The sequence below is a fragment of the Hyphopichia burtonii genome, assembly GCF_001661395.1.
Source record: "Hyphopichia burtonii NRRL Y-1933 unplaced genomic scaffold HYPBUscaffold_1, whole genome shotgun sequence".
Taxonomy (NCBI): Eukaryota; Fungi; Ascomycota; class Pichiomycetes; order Serinales; family Debaryomycetaceae; genus Hyphopichia; species Hyphopichia burtonii.
The window spans coordinates 1,663,899-1,676,143 of record NW_017963728.1 but is presented as its reverse complement, the minus strand read 5'-3'; the positions used below and the strand labels follow the sequence as shown (position 1 = coordinate 1,676,143).

The 12,245-nt window shown below is 35.1% G+C and overlaps 3 protein-coding genes across 3 annotated transcripts; all 3 read left to right on the top strand.

The window, feature by feature from the left end:
- Positions 1 to 604: 604 nt before the first annotated feature.
- Positions 605 to 4,596, top strand: AMS1 (alpha-mannosidase; the record flags this gene model as incomplete). Its single annotated transcript, XM_020223390.1, has 2 exons — positions 605 to 814; positions 1,225 to 4,596. The coding sequence occupies 2 exons, from the start codon at positions 605 to 607 to the stop codon at positions 4,594 to 4,596; spliced, it is 3,582 nt and encodes a 1,193-aa protein (XP_020079111.1).
- A 246-nt stretch (positions 4,597 to 4,842) lies between these two features.
- Positions 4,843 to 9,987, top strand: HYPBUDRAFT_132829 (uncharacterized protein). Its single transcript, XM_020219493.1, has one exon. It carries the CDS (start codon positions 4,886 to 4,888, stop codon positions 9,959 to 9,961), a length of 5,076 nt encoding a protein of 1,691 aa, XP_020079110.1. The 5' UTR covers positions 4,843 to 4,885; the 3' UTR covers positions 9,962 to 9,987.
- A 139-nt stretch (positions 9,988 to 10,126) lies between these two features.
- Positions 10,127 to 12,236, top strand: HYPBUDRAFT_151541 (uncharacterized protein). The gene has a single exon (XM_020220548.1). It carries the CDS (start codon positions 10,185 to 10,187, stop codon positions 12,135 to 12,137), a length of 1,953 nt encoding a protein of 650 aa, XP_020079109.1. The 5' UTR covers positions 10,127 to 10,184; the 3' UTR covers positions 12,138 to 12,236.
- The last annotated feature ends 9 nt before the right edge of the window (positions 12,237 to 12,245 follow it).

Genomic DNA, 12,245 nt, shown 5'->3' with positions numbered 1-12,245 from the left:
TTCAGTTCAAGCCGGCAGGTACGCGAGAATATACAGAAGAAAGGCAAAGTATTTATATGTCTGTTGTAAAGTTTAGTGGTTACAGGTTCAGTGGAGTAGGGCCACCTTAGCGGTTAAATCACAATATATTACTATACACCATCGAGAACTTGTTTTGCCTGTAGTCTGACTTGCTCAATGGGAGTGTCGACCAGTAGGTACACACGGTGCTGGTTCAATAGTCTGAAAAGCTGGGGTCTATCCAAAGTATCGACCAAATGGCCAGTTTCTGGTAACCGTCTTTTCGGTTTGGGATTTTTGGGGGGAATGTCCGGCAAACGGCTCATTCCGTACATCCCATAAGCAACCAGGCCAATGATAAGAGCAAGGTAGATGAAGAACCCTTTCCGCTTCAACTTATTCATCCATCTGTCGAGAAACGTAATCATCTTTTAACCTCTTGAATAAAGAAGATAAAGCTGATTCCGTTTTCCATGGACCCAAACACCAGAGGGCAAAAATGCGTCATTATCAGTGGAATCCACCCCCTTTCGCCATGGCTATATAAAAGTAGGATATTGCCATTAGTTTGAAACTCAGCTACTCTTCTTTTCCATAAACCAAAATGTCTGATTTTAAAAAATATATTGTTACTTTGAAAGAAAATGTTAGTGAAGCTGATGTTTCCACTGTTAAACTGAAAATTGGAGAGTTAGGTGGGTCCATCACCAGTGAATTTTCTCTTATTAAAGGTTTTGTTGCTAATCTTCCTTCAATTCACTCTTCCTCTATAAAAGAACATGAACATGTTGCTAGTATCGAAGAGGATAAAGAAGTTTCAATTCAATAAATAGTCTAGTGTAACTCGACAACTGGATTGTCTAAAGTCAATTATAATAGATACAGTATTTGCAGTAATTTGATTCTTGTAATTGTATAAAGTTTGTATTTGTAGATTACTAGATGATTTTTGGAGATCCAACATTGACCTACAACACTGAATTACCCATTGAATTGAAGTAAAGCAACCACTAACGACTCCCTTTACGGTAGCAGCTCTGAGGTTCCAGTCAAGGGTGCGTGCAGGAGCACTATCAATTTGTATGGTAATAGCCCCAAAGTACCCTAATACCCCGTGTTTTTCCTCCTTAGTGGAAATTTCTATATATAAAGTAATTCGAATTTCTATATACGCTTTCTATTAATTGTCATTGAATAGTCAATTGCAAAATGTCAACGTCTCAGAATGCTGCAACCAATTCATCTTATGCTGCTGGTCCAACATTAGATGAATATCCTCAAATTAGTTATCAACCAAATTTCAAACCGGTTGACCATCTTTTCCAAGAAAGATTACGTCAATTCACCGATACTGGTGGTCAGTATCCTGAATTGAACTTACCTCATTTCTATGATATCGATAGAGTCGATACTAACACTCCTCATTTAAATATTAAGGTTTGGAAAGTCCCCGATGGCCCCAATGGAGAAACCGAGCGTCCTTTATTCAAAGAAATTGATTTTGATAATATTGATTGGCAAGATGCAAATAAAGGTAATTCTTTTGGTCCTTCTTGGAAAACTTTTTGGTTTAAAATTGAATGGGAAATTCCTTCGAAATGGCTTGAAAATAAAAATTTAAAGGAAATTCATTTCCAATGGGATTGTAATAATGAAGGTTTAATCTATTCTAAACACGGTCTTCCTTTACAAGCTTTCACTGGTGGGGGAGAACGTACTGTTTACTCTATCCCCAAAGAACATTGGTCCTCGAAAAAACAATTATATTACTTGGAAATGGCCTGTAATGGTATGTTTGGGACTGGGGATAGTGGTCATCCTGATCCAAATAGATATTTTAGATTGGATAAATGTGATTTGGTCTTACCCAATGTTGATGCTCGTAGATTATACTGGGATTTTTGGATCATTGGTGATGCTTCTCGTGAATTAAGTGGTTGGCAAAAATTTCAATCAAATACGGTTGCAAATGAAATTATGAATGTTTTCGATCCAAATGATCCCGATTCGGTCTTAAAAGGTAGAGAGTTGGCTACTAAAATCTTGGGTGACAAAGTCGACCTGGAAGATGTGTTTGATGACGATAAAAGAATTGACGTTTATGCAGTTGGTAATTGTCATATTGATACTGCTTGGTTATGGCCTTGGGCTGAAACTAAACGTAAAATTGTAAGGTCCTGGACAACCCAATTGAAAATCGCTGATACTTACCCTGAATACGTTTTTGTTGCTTCTCAAATGCAACAATTTAAATGGCTAAAATTATACCATCCAGAAATTTTAGATAAAATTAAAGATAAATTCACCACTAATCAATTCTTACCAGTAGGTGGTTCGTGGGTAGAAAATGATACTAATTTACCAAATGGTGAATCCTTAATTAGACAATTCTTATTGGGTCAAAGATTTCAATTAAATGAGTTTGGCTTAAAGGCAACTACTTTCTGGTTACCTGATACTTTTGGTTATTCTTCTCAAATTCCTCAAATTTGTCAATCGGTTGGTATTGGTAGATTTTTAACTCAAAAATTAAGTTGGAATAATATTAATACTTTCCCATTATCTACTTTCAATTGGGTTAGTCTTGATGGTTCTCAAGTTTTGGTCCATATGCCTCCGGCTGATACTTATACCGCAAGTGCTCATTTTGGTGATGTGATTAGATCGCAAAATAATCATAAGAACTTACGTGATGTTCCAACCGGATTATTATTATATGGTCACGGTGACGGTGGTGGTGGTCCAACTGAAGAAATGGTTGAAAAATTAAGAAGATGCAAAGGTTTGGCTGATACCGTTGGGGGAATCCCTACAGTCCATGTCGGAAACACCGTTGATGATTTTTATGAAAACGTTTTGGAAAGATCTAATCAAGGTAGCGACTTACCTTCTTGGAGAGGTGAAATTTATTTAGAATTTCATAGAGGTACTTATACTTCTCAAGCTGATATTAAAAAATTCAATCGTTTGGGTGAAGTAAAACTCCATGATTTAGAACTTATTGCCTCTTATGCTTCAATTGTTAACCTGAATTATGATTATCCAGCAAAAGAATTGGTTTCCTTATGGCAAGATCTTTGTTTGGGTCAATTCCATGATATCATCCCTGGTAGTTGTATTGGTATGGTTTATTATGAAGAAGCTAAACCAATGTATCGTAAATTGTTAGCAAAAGCTGATAAACTTATCAAAGAAGCTTTAAAGTCTTTTGAAAAATCTGATGAAAAACAATTTGTTAATACCTTGCCTTGGTCCAGAGCTGAAGTTATTGAACTCGATAATGTTGAAGATGCCACTTTGATCAATTCAGTGAAGAAATATTCTGACTCTTACTCTTACAATGGTAAGACTTTGGTTTACGTTAAATCTGATTCAACCAATTGTCAAATTGTTAATACTAAAAACAAAGAATTCTTATACCCAGCTTCTGTTTCTCAATCTAAAGAAGGTAACTATATCTTGTCTAATAAGGCCTTAACTGCTACTATTTCTCCAAATGGTATTATAACTTCATTATATGATGAGGTTAATGATCGTGAGATCATTGACACTACAGCTACTAAACAAACTAACAGTGAAGTTATTGGTGGTAATCAACTTGTTGTTTTTGATGATCAGCCATTACAATTTCCAGCTTGGGATACCGAATTATATTCTTTGAACAAATTTAAATTTTTGAATAATGGTGAAGTCTCAATCTTGACTAATGATAAATTAGAATCCTCGCTTTTGGTTAAAAATAAAATTCTGGAAAAATCATATATTGAAACTGTCATCTCTATTCAAGGTTTAGACTATGAAATTGACTCTTTTGCTCAAAACAATTTCATCAAATTCAAGTCTCATGTTGAATGGCATGAAACTTATAAATTTTTGAAAGTCCAATTCCCAACTACCATTAATTCAGCTAGTCTGGCTCTGTATGAAACTCAATTTGGTATCACTGAAAGACCCACCCACTATAATACTTCTTGGGATGTGGCTAAGTTTGAGGTTTGTCATCATAAATTTTTAGATTTAAGTGGTTATAACTATGGTGTTTCTATTCTCAATAATTCTAAATATGGTGCTTCTGTCCATGGTAACTTGATTAGATTATCCTTATTAAGATCTCCTAAAGCTCCAGATGATAAAGCTGATATGGGATCTCACGACTTCGAATACGCTATCTATCCACACTCTGGTCCTTTAGGTAATGACACTGTTAAATTGGCCCATAACTTTAACTATAAATTAGATCAATACGTTGATTCTAAAGTTGACAAGTTATTACATGCCATTTCTTTGCTGAATAACACCAGTGCTATATTATCTCATGTCAAGAGAGCAGAAGATGACGAAGATGTAAACGTCGAATACCCTAACTTGGCCATTCAAAACAAGGGCCAAAAATCATTAGTAGTTAGAGTCTATGAGTCCTTAGGTGGATCGGTTAACGAATTCTTGAAAATTGATGATTCTATCTTGAAAGTAGATAAAGTTTACTTGACCAACTCTTTAGAAGAAGTCGAGTCAGAAGTCAAGAAGGAAGAAAACGGTTATCCTGTCAAATTGAGAGGTTTCGGTTTCGCTACTTATAAGATTGTTTTAAAATAAATGTTAAGCACTTCAAAAAATGAGAAGAAAAAAATAGAAGAAAGTTTGATTATATATGTGTATGTATGCACTTGTATCTGGTTTATGTTTGCAATATATGTTTTGGTATACTTTCATCAATTGTAGAATAGTGCTTGTAATAGTAAGATTGCAAAAATTTGATAAATGGCAAAATTTTGTGCGCAGGATTTTGTTTTGAGTTTTCTCGAAATCATTAAAATAAAACACGTAAATTCAGCACCGAGGGTTTATGGTTCCATATTGTTGATTGTCCCCAATTGGATAGAAGATGGATTCAGATAGGAAATCAACCGGATTTCTCAATGTTCTTCCGAGCTTTGGTTCGAAGGAAAACAACTCAAATTTATCATCCAAAGACAAGCGATACGTTCAACAAGTTGAAAAAGCAGTAGCTTCGTTTGATTCTTTGGAAGAATGGGCCGACTATATTGCCTTTTTATCCAGACTCCAAAAATCACTTCAATTGACTGGAGATGGCCAATCTTGGATTCCCTGCTTTAATCAAGTATCAAACAAGTTATCTTTGTGTCTTTCATCCAAATTACCAAATGGTGTTCATCAAAAGACCTTGAGTATTTACGAAGCCATATTCCACTCGATTTCTTCCAAAACATTGAACCAGGAACTAAATGTATGGCTTCCTGGCTTGTTGCCATTGTTTTCTTATTGCTCAATTCAAGTAAAGCCATACTTAATTAATATCTACAATTATCTTCTTGATAATCTCGAACCAAGAAGTTTGAAAATTATATCAAAACCTATTATATTGAGTGTGTTACCGGGATTGGACGACGAAAATTCAGAAGCTTTCCAAGAAACTTTTAAACTTGTAGAATCTTTGAAGACAAAGTTAAATGATGATTCCCATTTTTGGCAAACAATGTTCTTATGTATCATAAATAACCCAGAAAGAAGACTAGGGGCACTTTATTGGTGCAATAAGAGATTACCATATTTTCAAACTCTCAAAACCGATACTGAGTATCGCTTTTCCGAAGAAGCTAGTGCATGTTTGAGTCCAGAAGCAGGTCTTTTAATTAGAGCTTTTGCTACTTCCGTCAATTCTGTTACTTCTTTCAACCAAGCAGGTGATATTATAGTCATTCGAGGATTTTTTGATCTATTATTGAATAGAATTCCTTTGAATAGCGATGTCTTACAAAAAGCTGTCTCTTCGAAAGACAGGGAATTGCTCATAATGTCTTGTTGTAAAGTAACTTTGAAAAAAGACATGAGTTTGAACAGGAGACTATGGAATTGGTTTCTTGGGCCTGACTCTTCTGATGGAGAAGCTTCTAATAATATTTCCCGTTCGAACTATTTTGAGAATTATGGGCTAGATACTCTCATTGATGGTATTTTAAAATTAGCTGGCAATAATGACCTTCATAAAAAAACTGAAGCCTTCAAAATTTCTCTGGCCGTTATAATGGATAAATGGGAACTTAGTCATTTAGTGACGCCTAGAATTGCGTCACACTTGTTAGAAGAATGTTACAAAGTTTCAAAAAATAAAGAAGAAGAAGAATTTAAGGAACTCTTATCATCAGCAAGAGCATTCTTTGACAGTGTTGAAGCTGCTCATATCTGGAATCATATCACACTCAATATAATATTGGCCAAAGATCTCACAAAACTAAACTTTCTTGACTTCCTTTTGAAAAACTTTGATTTCCATGAAGATGAAATGGTTAAAGTCCATATACCTTTGGCAATATTAGCCCTCCTTGCTAACGAAACCTTATCCGAAAAATATGTTCAAATTGTCCTGACATTGGTTGATCTTACTGCTCATAATGCTTTTGATCCACTAGAAGAACTAAACGACCATGTAGCGTTATCAAAATCCAAAATTTTAGAATCCATCAAATCATATTATACAGCTCTTGTGAAAGACGAATCAGCCAAGCCGCCCTTCCCAGGACATGTTTTATCCTTTTTATGTCTTGACTTACTGAGAAGCTTATATATAAAAAATATTCAAAATCCTGATCTTTCGCTCCAGGTCTGTAACTTGTTCTGCACCTTACTATATAACGTTCCAAATGTCAACAAAGTTAATCCATGGAAAGATAAGGCCCTTGTGAAAGCAATCTTAAAACAGCCTATAGTAAGCCAATCACAATCGGAAGAAGAGAAACAGACTTACTTACTAAATGCTTTCAACTTTACTAAACTTTTGGATTATGTCTCTAAATCCCTAACTTCCTTTGAAAAGGCTAAATTACTCAAGATAATTCTATCTAATATTTGGTTTGCACTTCAGTCTGCTTCCCCAGCTAATTATCAAGTTGAAGCTGTGAAACATATTTTCGATCTTGAACTAATTTTCCAAAAAGCTCACATTGAAGCCGGTATTCTCAATCTTCTTTTGAATTCCAATCCCACCGAACGAGTTAGGGCCTTCACAATTCTATGGACTCATTCTAATTCCTTTAATGATGCGGATAGGCTATTAGTGAGACCAATGCAATTGCTCATGGATGGATTATACGAAAATGATCATCAACAATCGCTTCCGGTAGTTGGCTTTATAAAAAGTGTTCTTAAAAGTGGATCGGCTAATAGATTTCTTAAACTACTTACTACTCCTTTGTTGAACTTCCCCTTCATAAAAAATAATAAGACATTCGTCACTCTGAAAGATGACTTGAATCAATTCTCATATTATTTGAAGACAGTGCACAATGTTATCAAGACGAATGAAAAACCATTGAAAGAAGCAATCAATAACGAACTTGCTGTAATGGATAGCGCAGAGAAAATACAACTAATAAGAAATAATGAATGGGATATATCTACATATAAAACTTTGATTTTGTCTATTACTGAAACTTATATCAAAGTTCGAGTAAGTGACGATGTTTCTAGCGATGAAGCTACTTTGAATCAATTTTATGAATCTATTACTACTGCACTTGAGTTAATTTTGATTTTAACCTCAGGTAATGAACCTCATTTCTCGGATGGATTTCATGTTTTACTTGAGTCTTGCTCTTATTACATACATCTTTTCGAAAACAACCCATATCAAATTGAGTTAATTCAAAAATCATTCTTAAATACTATCATGCGGTTTTTGGATATTTCCGAGGAGTCAAAGATCAACTTAAATTTATTACATATCGAAGATGAAGGTAAAGAACCTTTGTTAGTGAGGTTTTTAATTCACGGTATTACTGCCACAGAATCACCTGTCTTATTAGAAACTTGGTTTAAGCTTTTGACAAGATCATTATATCTATTTAATGAATCGGTTTTCAGCGTTCTCCTCACGTTGAATGATTCAATCATCCATAAAATCGATGCTTATTTTAACAAGATAATCACATTTAAATCATTCAATTATTTGACGGACGTCGAGGCTTCACTTAATATTTTAACATCTGGTTTGGAAGACTTATTATCAATAAGTCACAGTTATTTACTAACTTCAAGATTAAAGTCTGCTAATACAGATAAAGCTAACAATAACCCTAATGACTCCGGATTTTTCAGTAATGTAATCCAGGGTGTTCTCCAGATCGAATCACCAGCCATACGTACCACCGAACAAAATAAACTTTACTCGATTTTATTAGCCTTTCAAGATGCAGTGAAGATAGCCTTCAAGATTTGGAAATGGTCAGATGCTAAACCACAAGTTCCCAAAGGAATACACAATGCTTCAGATAGATCATTGTCATTTTTAGGCAATAAATTAAAATTTAGGTCTAAGAAACTTCTTGAAACCTTGATGGACTTGGAAAGACTAGAAGTAATTGAAACTTTAGTTGAAATGAATGAGCCTGAAACTGTGAAGCTCCTTCATGTATTAGATGGGGGACGCTCACAAATCACCTTACCTCATTTACTTAATTCCATTACAACAAGAGCAGATCCCCAATTGTTAGAAGAAAAATATAGGTCATCTTTGAATGTCAACATCTCTACGAGAGATTTATGTGCCTTCTTGCTGATTTATTTAGAAAGTGTCGACACTGATAGTGTTATCGATATATGGGATTCTATCTCTAAGTTTCTTAGAGATGCAGTAACACATTCCACTGGTTTTAAGACCACTTATCCGGCTTTATTAAGAGTCATTAAGTCACTTACAATAAAATTAAACAGCTCAAGGGCTGCTGAACAAAGAAAATACAAGAGAGAATTATCTGATTTCTTTATCAAAACTTTGAACGGTGCAGTTAGTGTAAAGTCTCTGTTTTACACTGAGGATAATGGTGAGCAAGATGGAGAATCTTCAACGGATCAATCTGTGAGATCACCTAATGAGGGCCTTTTAGATGCTCTCTATGAGTTGGCTGAGTTTTTTGATGAAATTATCCAAGACCAAGATAAAGTTAACACAGCAATTACATCCATAGTTGTCAATCTTTTGGCCCCACAGATCAAATCAAAAAGTATCAAAAAGCTTCCACGAAAGACCATTGATTTGATGACGTTGATTGGAGATCAATACCCGAATAAAGCTTGGAAGACACTTGTTTTTGATATATTCTTGGATAACAACTTTTTCTCTGGTGATGTTGATGAGTGGAAACCCGTGATTAGGGCTTGGATATTTAATGACAAAGAGAAATTCAGTGAACTTGTTTTCAGAGTTACTCCGTCAGTTCAATCAACAGCTTCGAATATTTTTATATGGAATGAAAAATCGGAAGTAGAGAATAAGGTTTTAACACTAAAAAGAATTTCTTATTTGATGATGGTGCAACCCCAGGATTTCTTCTTGGTGTATCTTGAATCTCTTTTTGAAAAAATAGAATACTCTTTGAGTATTTCATGCCCTATTGTTTTCAGAACCGAACTTTTAACTTTATTCAGAGTAATCACCTTGAAATTTAGTGAATTGCACTTATTACCTTATTGGATAACTTTGGAACAAGATCTTATTAATGTGTTCGGATCCTTACTCAGTAAATCGCGTAAGGAATTGCAATCCTTGACGTTTGAAGAGTTAAACCTTGTTTTGGGTAGTTGTAAACTCTTAGACCAGTTATTGTTACTCAGGTTTGATGAATTTAATTTGAATGAATGGCTTTTTGTCACCAGCCAGCCTGATGTAATCAAAGGAACAGATAAAAACACAATCAATGCCTTGATTGATAAAATTGCTGAAGAAGTTGATCCAATTTTAAATAAAGAACCACCAATTAGGGTCAAACAACCTGAAGACCCTTTGCAGCCTTTACTTTTGGGTGTGAAAAGTCTTAATAATATCGCGAACTTACGGACTTTCTTCGAGTCTCTTAGTTTTATTTCTTACGAGAGAACTTTTGGCTTATACCCAGTAGACGTAAAGTCTTGCGAAGAAGGTATTTTGGAAGATTTGTTAGTTTGAATAGCTATATATTCCTCTAAATGTACACCATATAAACATAATGCCCTACATAATAACCGTTTTTTTATTTTCGCGTCTGACATCAAATTTTTTTTTTTTTTTTTTTTTTTTTTGCGTTTTTGGTGCGTTTCACAATTAAAGATCAATTTGTTGATGATTACAGCTTGAAAAACGGATAGTACTAGCACAATTGACTTAAGAACTTCTATCGAGGAAGTATATAATGCCAGCATCTTTGAAGTCATTTGATTTGGATGATGAGATGTCACTGTCGGCTAATGAACCTCACTCAACTTCTCGTAGACAATTCAGATCAGGGGATATAGAAAATAGGAAAGATGTTCTACAAGGCGATGATGATGAATTTGATGATATTGAGTTTGATGACACGAGGATGGAAACTCCTAGAAATTTAAGAAAGGACGGTACCATACATTCGTTTGACACACGAACAAACCAGACAACAGATAATAGTCCTACAAGATACCGACAAGAAGTTAGGACTCTGAAAGTTTCGTTGAAGGATGATGGCATAGGAAGCAGACGGCCGGCTACTCCTCGAGCAAGCCAGCCAAATAGCGTGTTAGATTACCGTAGCCGTAACGGTACACCGTTACGAAATGTGAAGAATGCTGCAAGCGATGAGTTCTCTTTTACTAAAGGAAAACCTGATGAAGACACGGAAATAATTAGAAAGACTCGATTGATAACTGATAATAATGAATACGATCCCCAGGAAGTTCCACGAATTGAAAATGGATGGGATAGCTCCCCTAAAGTAAAAAAGGGAGGTGCTTATATTAATAATTCACCACCTTCCAATATGAAAATACGACCATACAACTTCAATACTTTTTCTTCTGGTAAAAATCATAATGATGCTATAACAGCGGATTCCATAGAATTGAATAACGGTGATATTGAATTTGATCCTTCTGAAGAAGAAAATGATAAAAAGATTGATAACTTGACCGGAATATACGATCCAAAAATACTAGCTAATGGAGAAAGGAAAGAAGAAGAAGTAGATGACCAGCATAGGGATATTGTCGAAAGGATACGGTCGGATATTTACGAGGGTGACCTAACTAAAGAAGAGATTGCTGAACAAATAGAAGCAAGTATTAACCACTTGAGACAAAAAGATACCTCTGATCATGAACAATCAAGGCCTAAATTGGTACAACAGGAAAATGACGAGGATGATGAATCAGATATACAGGAGAAGAATTCTTCGACGGACGAAGATGATGAGCCGGAAATTCTCGAAGAGTTGTCTTCGTGTATACAGAAGAGTGAAAGCAACAGGAGTGATCAAGGCAGAAATGATTTTACAAGAGCAAGCCGTCTTAGAAGTGATGGGTATAGAAGTGGATTACCCAGAAGTAATAGCTATAGGAGCGGTATTCCTCGAAGTGACAACTATAGAAGTAACTTACTTCGTAGCGATGGATTCAGAAATGAAGGGTATAGAAATTACCGATCTGAAGATCGAGCAAGTCAATATTCAAAGATCAGTCAACTCAGGAGTGATCCAATTGACATTAATATTCTGCGTGATACCAAACGTCGCCAACCTATTTCAAAAGTATCTAGTCCTGTTAAAGTTGTGGAAGATGATAATGCTGAAGGGACTAAAAAACCTCGCTTCAATCAACTATCTGGACAATACGCCCGACAAGTACTTAGACAAAGAAGAGAAAGAATTGACCCTGTTTCTATAAGGTCATATAATGGTTCACCCATTCGTGAAATTGGGACTTTGCGAAGTCAAAGTTCTGCAATGGACCCCCCTAGACCAGAACATAAACCTGAGGTGGTCAATCGTATTGCAGTACCCAAAGAGACACCTGAAGAGGACATTCTTCGTAAAAAGTATAATCAGGCCAAGTCTAACATTACAAAAGCATCAAAAAGAAAGTTTGAAGATTGGCCTACCTATAAGTGGAGGAAATTGGAAAAATTATTAGCACTAAAAGAGCTTTCGCCAGAAATGATCATTAATAGTGATATGGTTATGAAAGGACTTGATTGTTCAAAACACGAATTACTGCTCAGAGTGAAATATTTGATGCAAAAAAACAAAACCACCAAACCCAAGCAGGACTACATAGCTACTAGAAGCAAGCCTGGTAAGGTTGTTAAAAAGACCAAGACTAGTCGAAACAAAATTTGAATATAAAAAAAAAAGAAAAAAGTTGTATAACACCTTGTATTATTAAAGTCTCTAATGTATTATATATAATGATATGGAAAATGAATTCATGCAAATAAAAAGTAGACA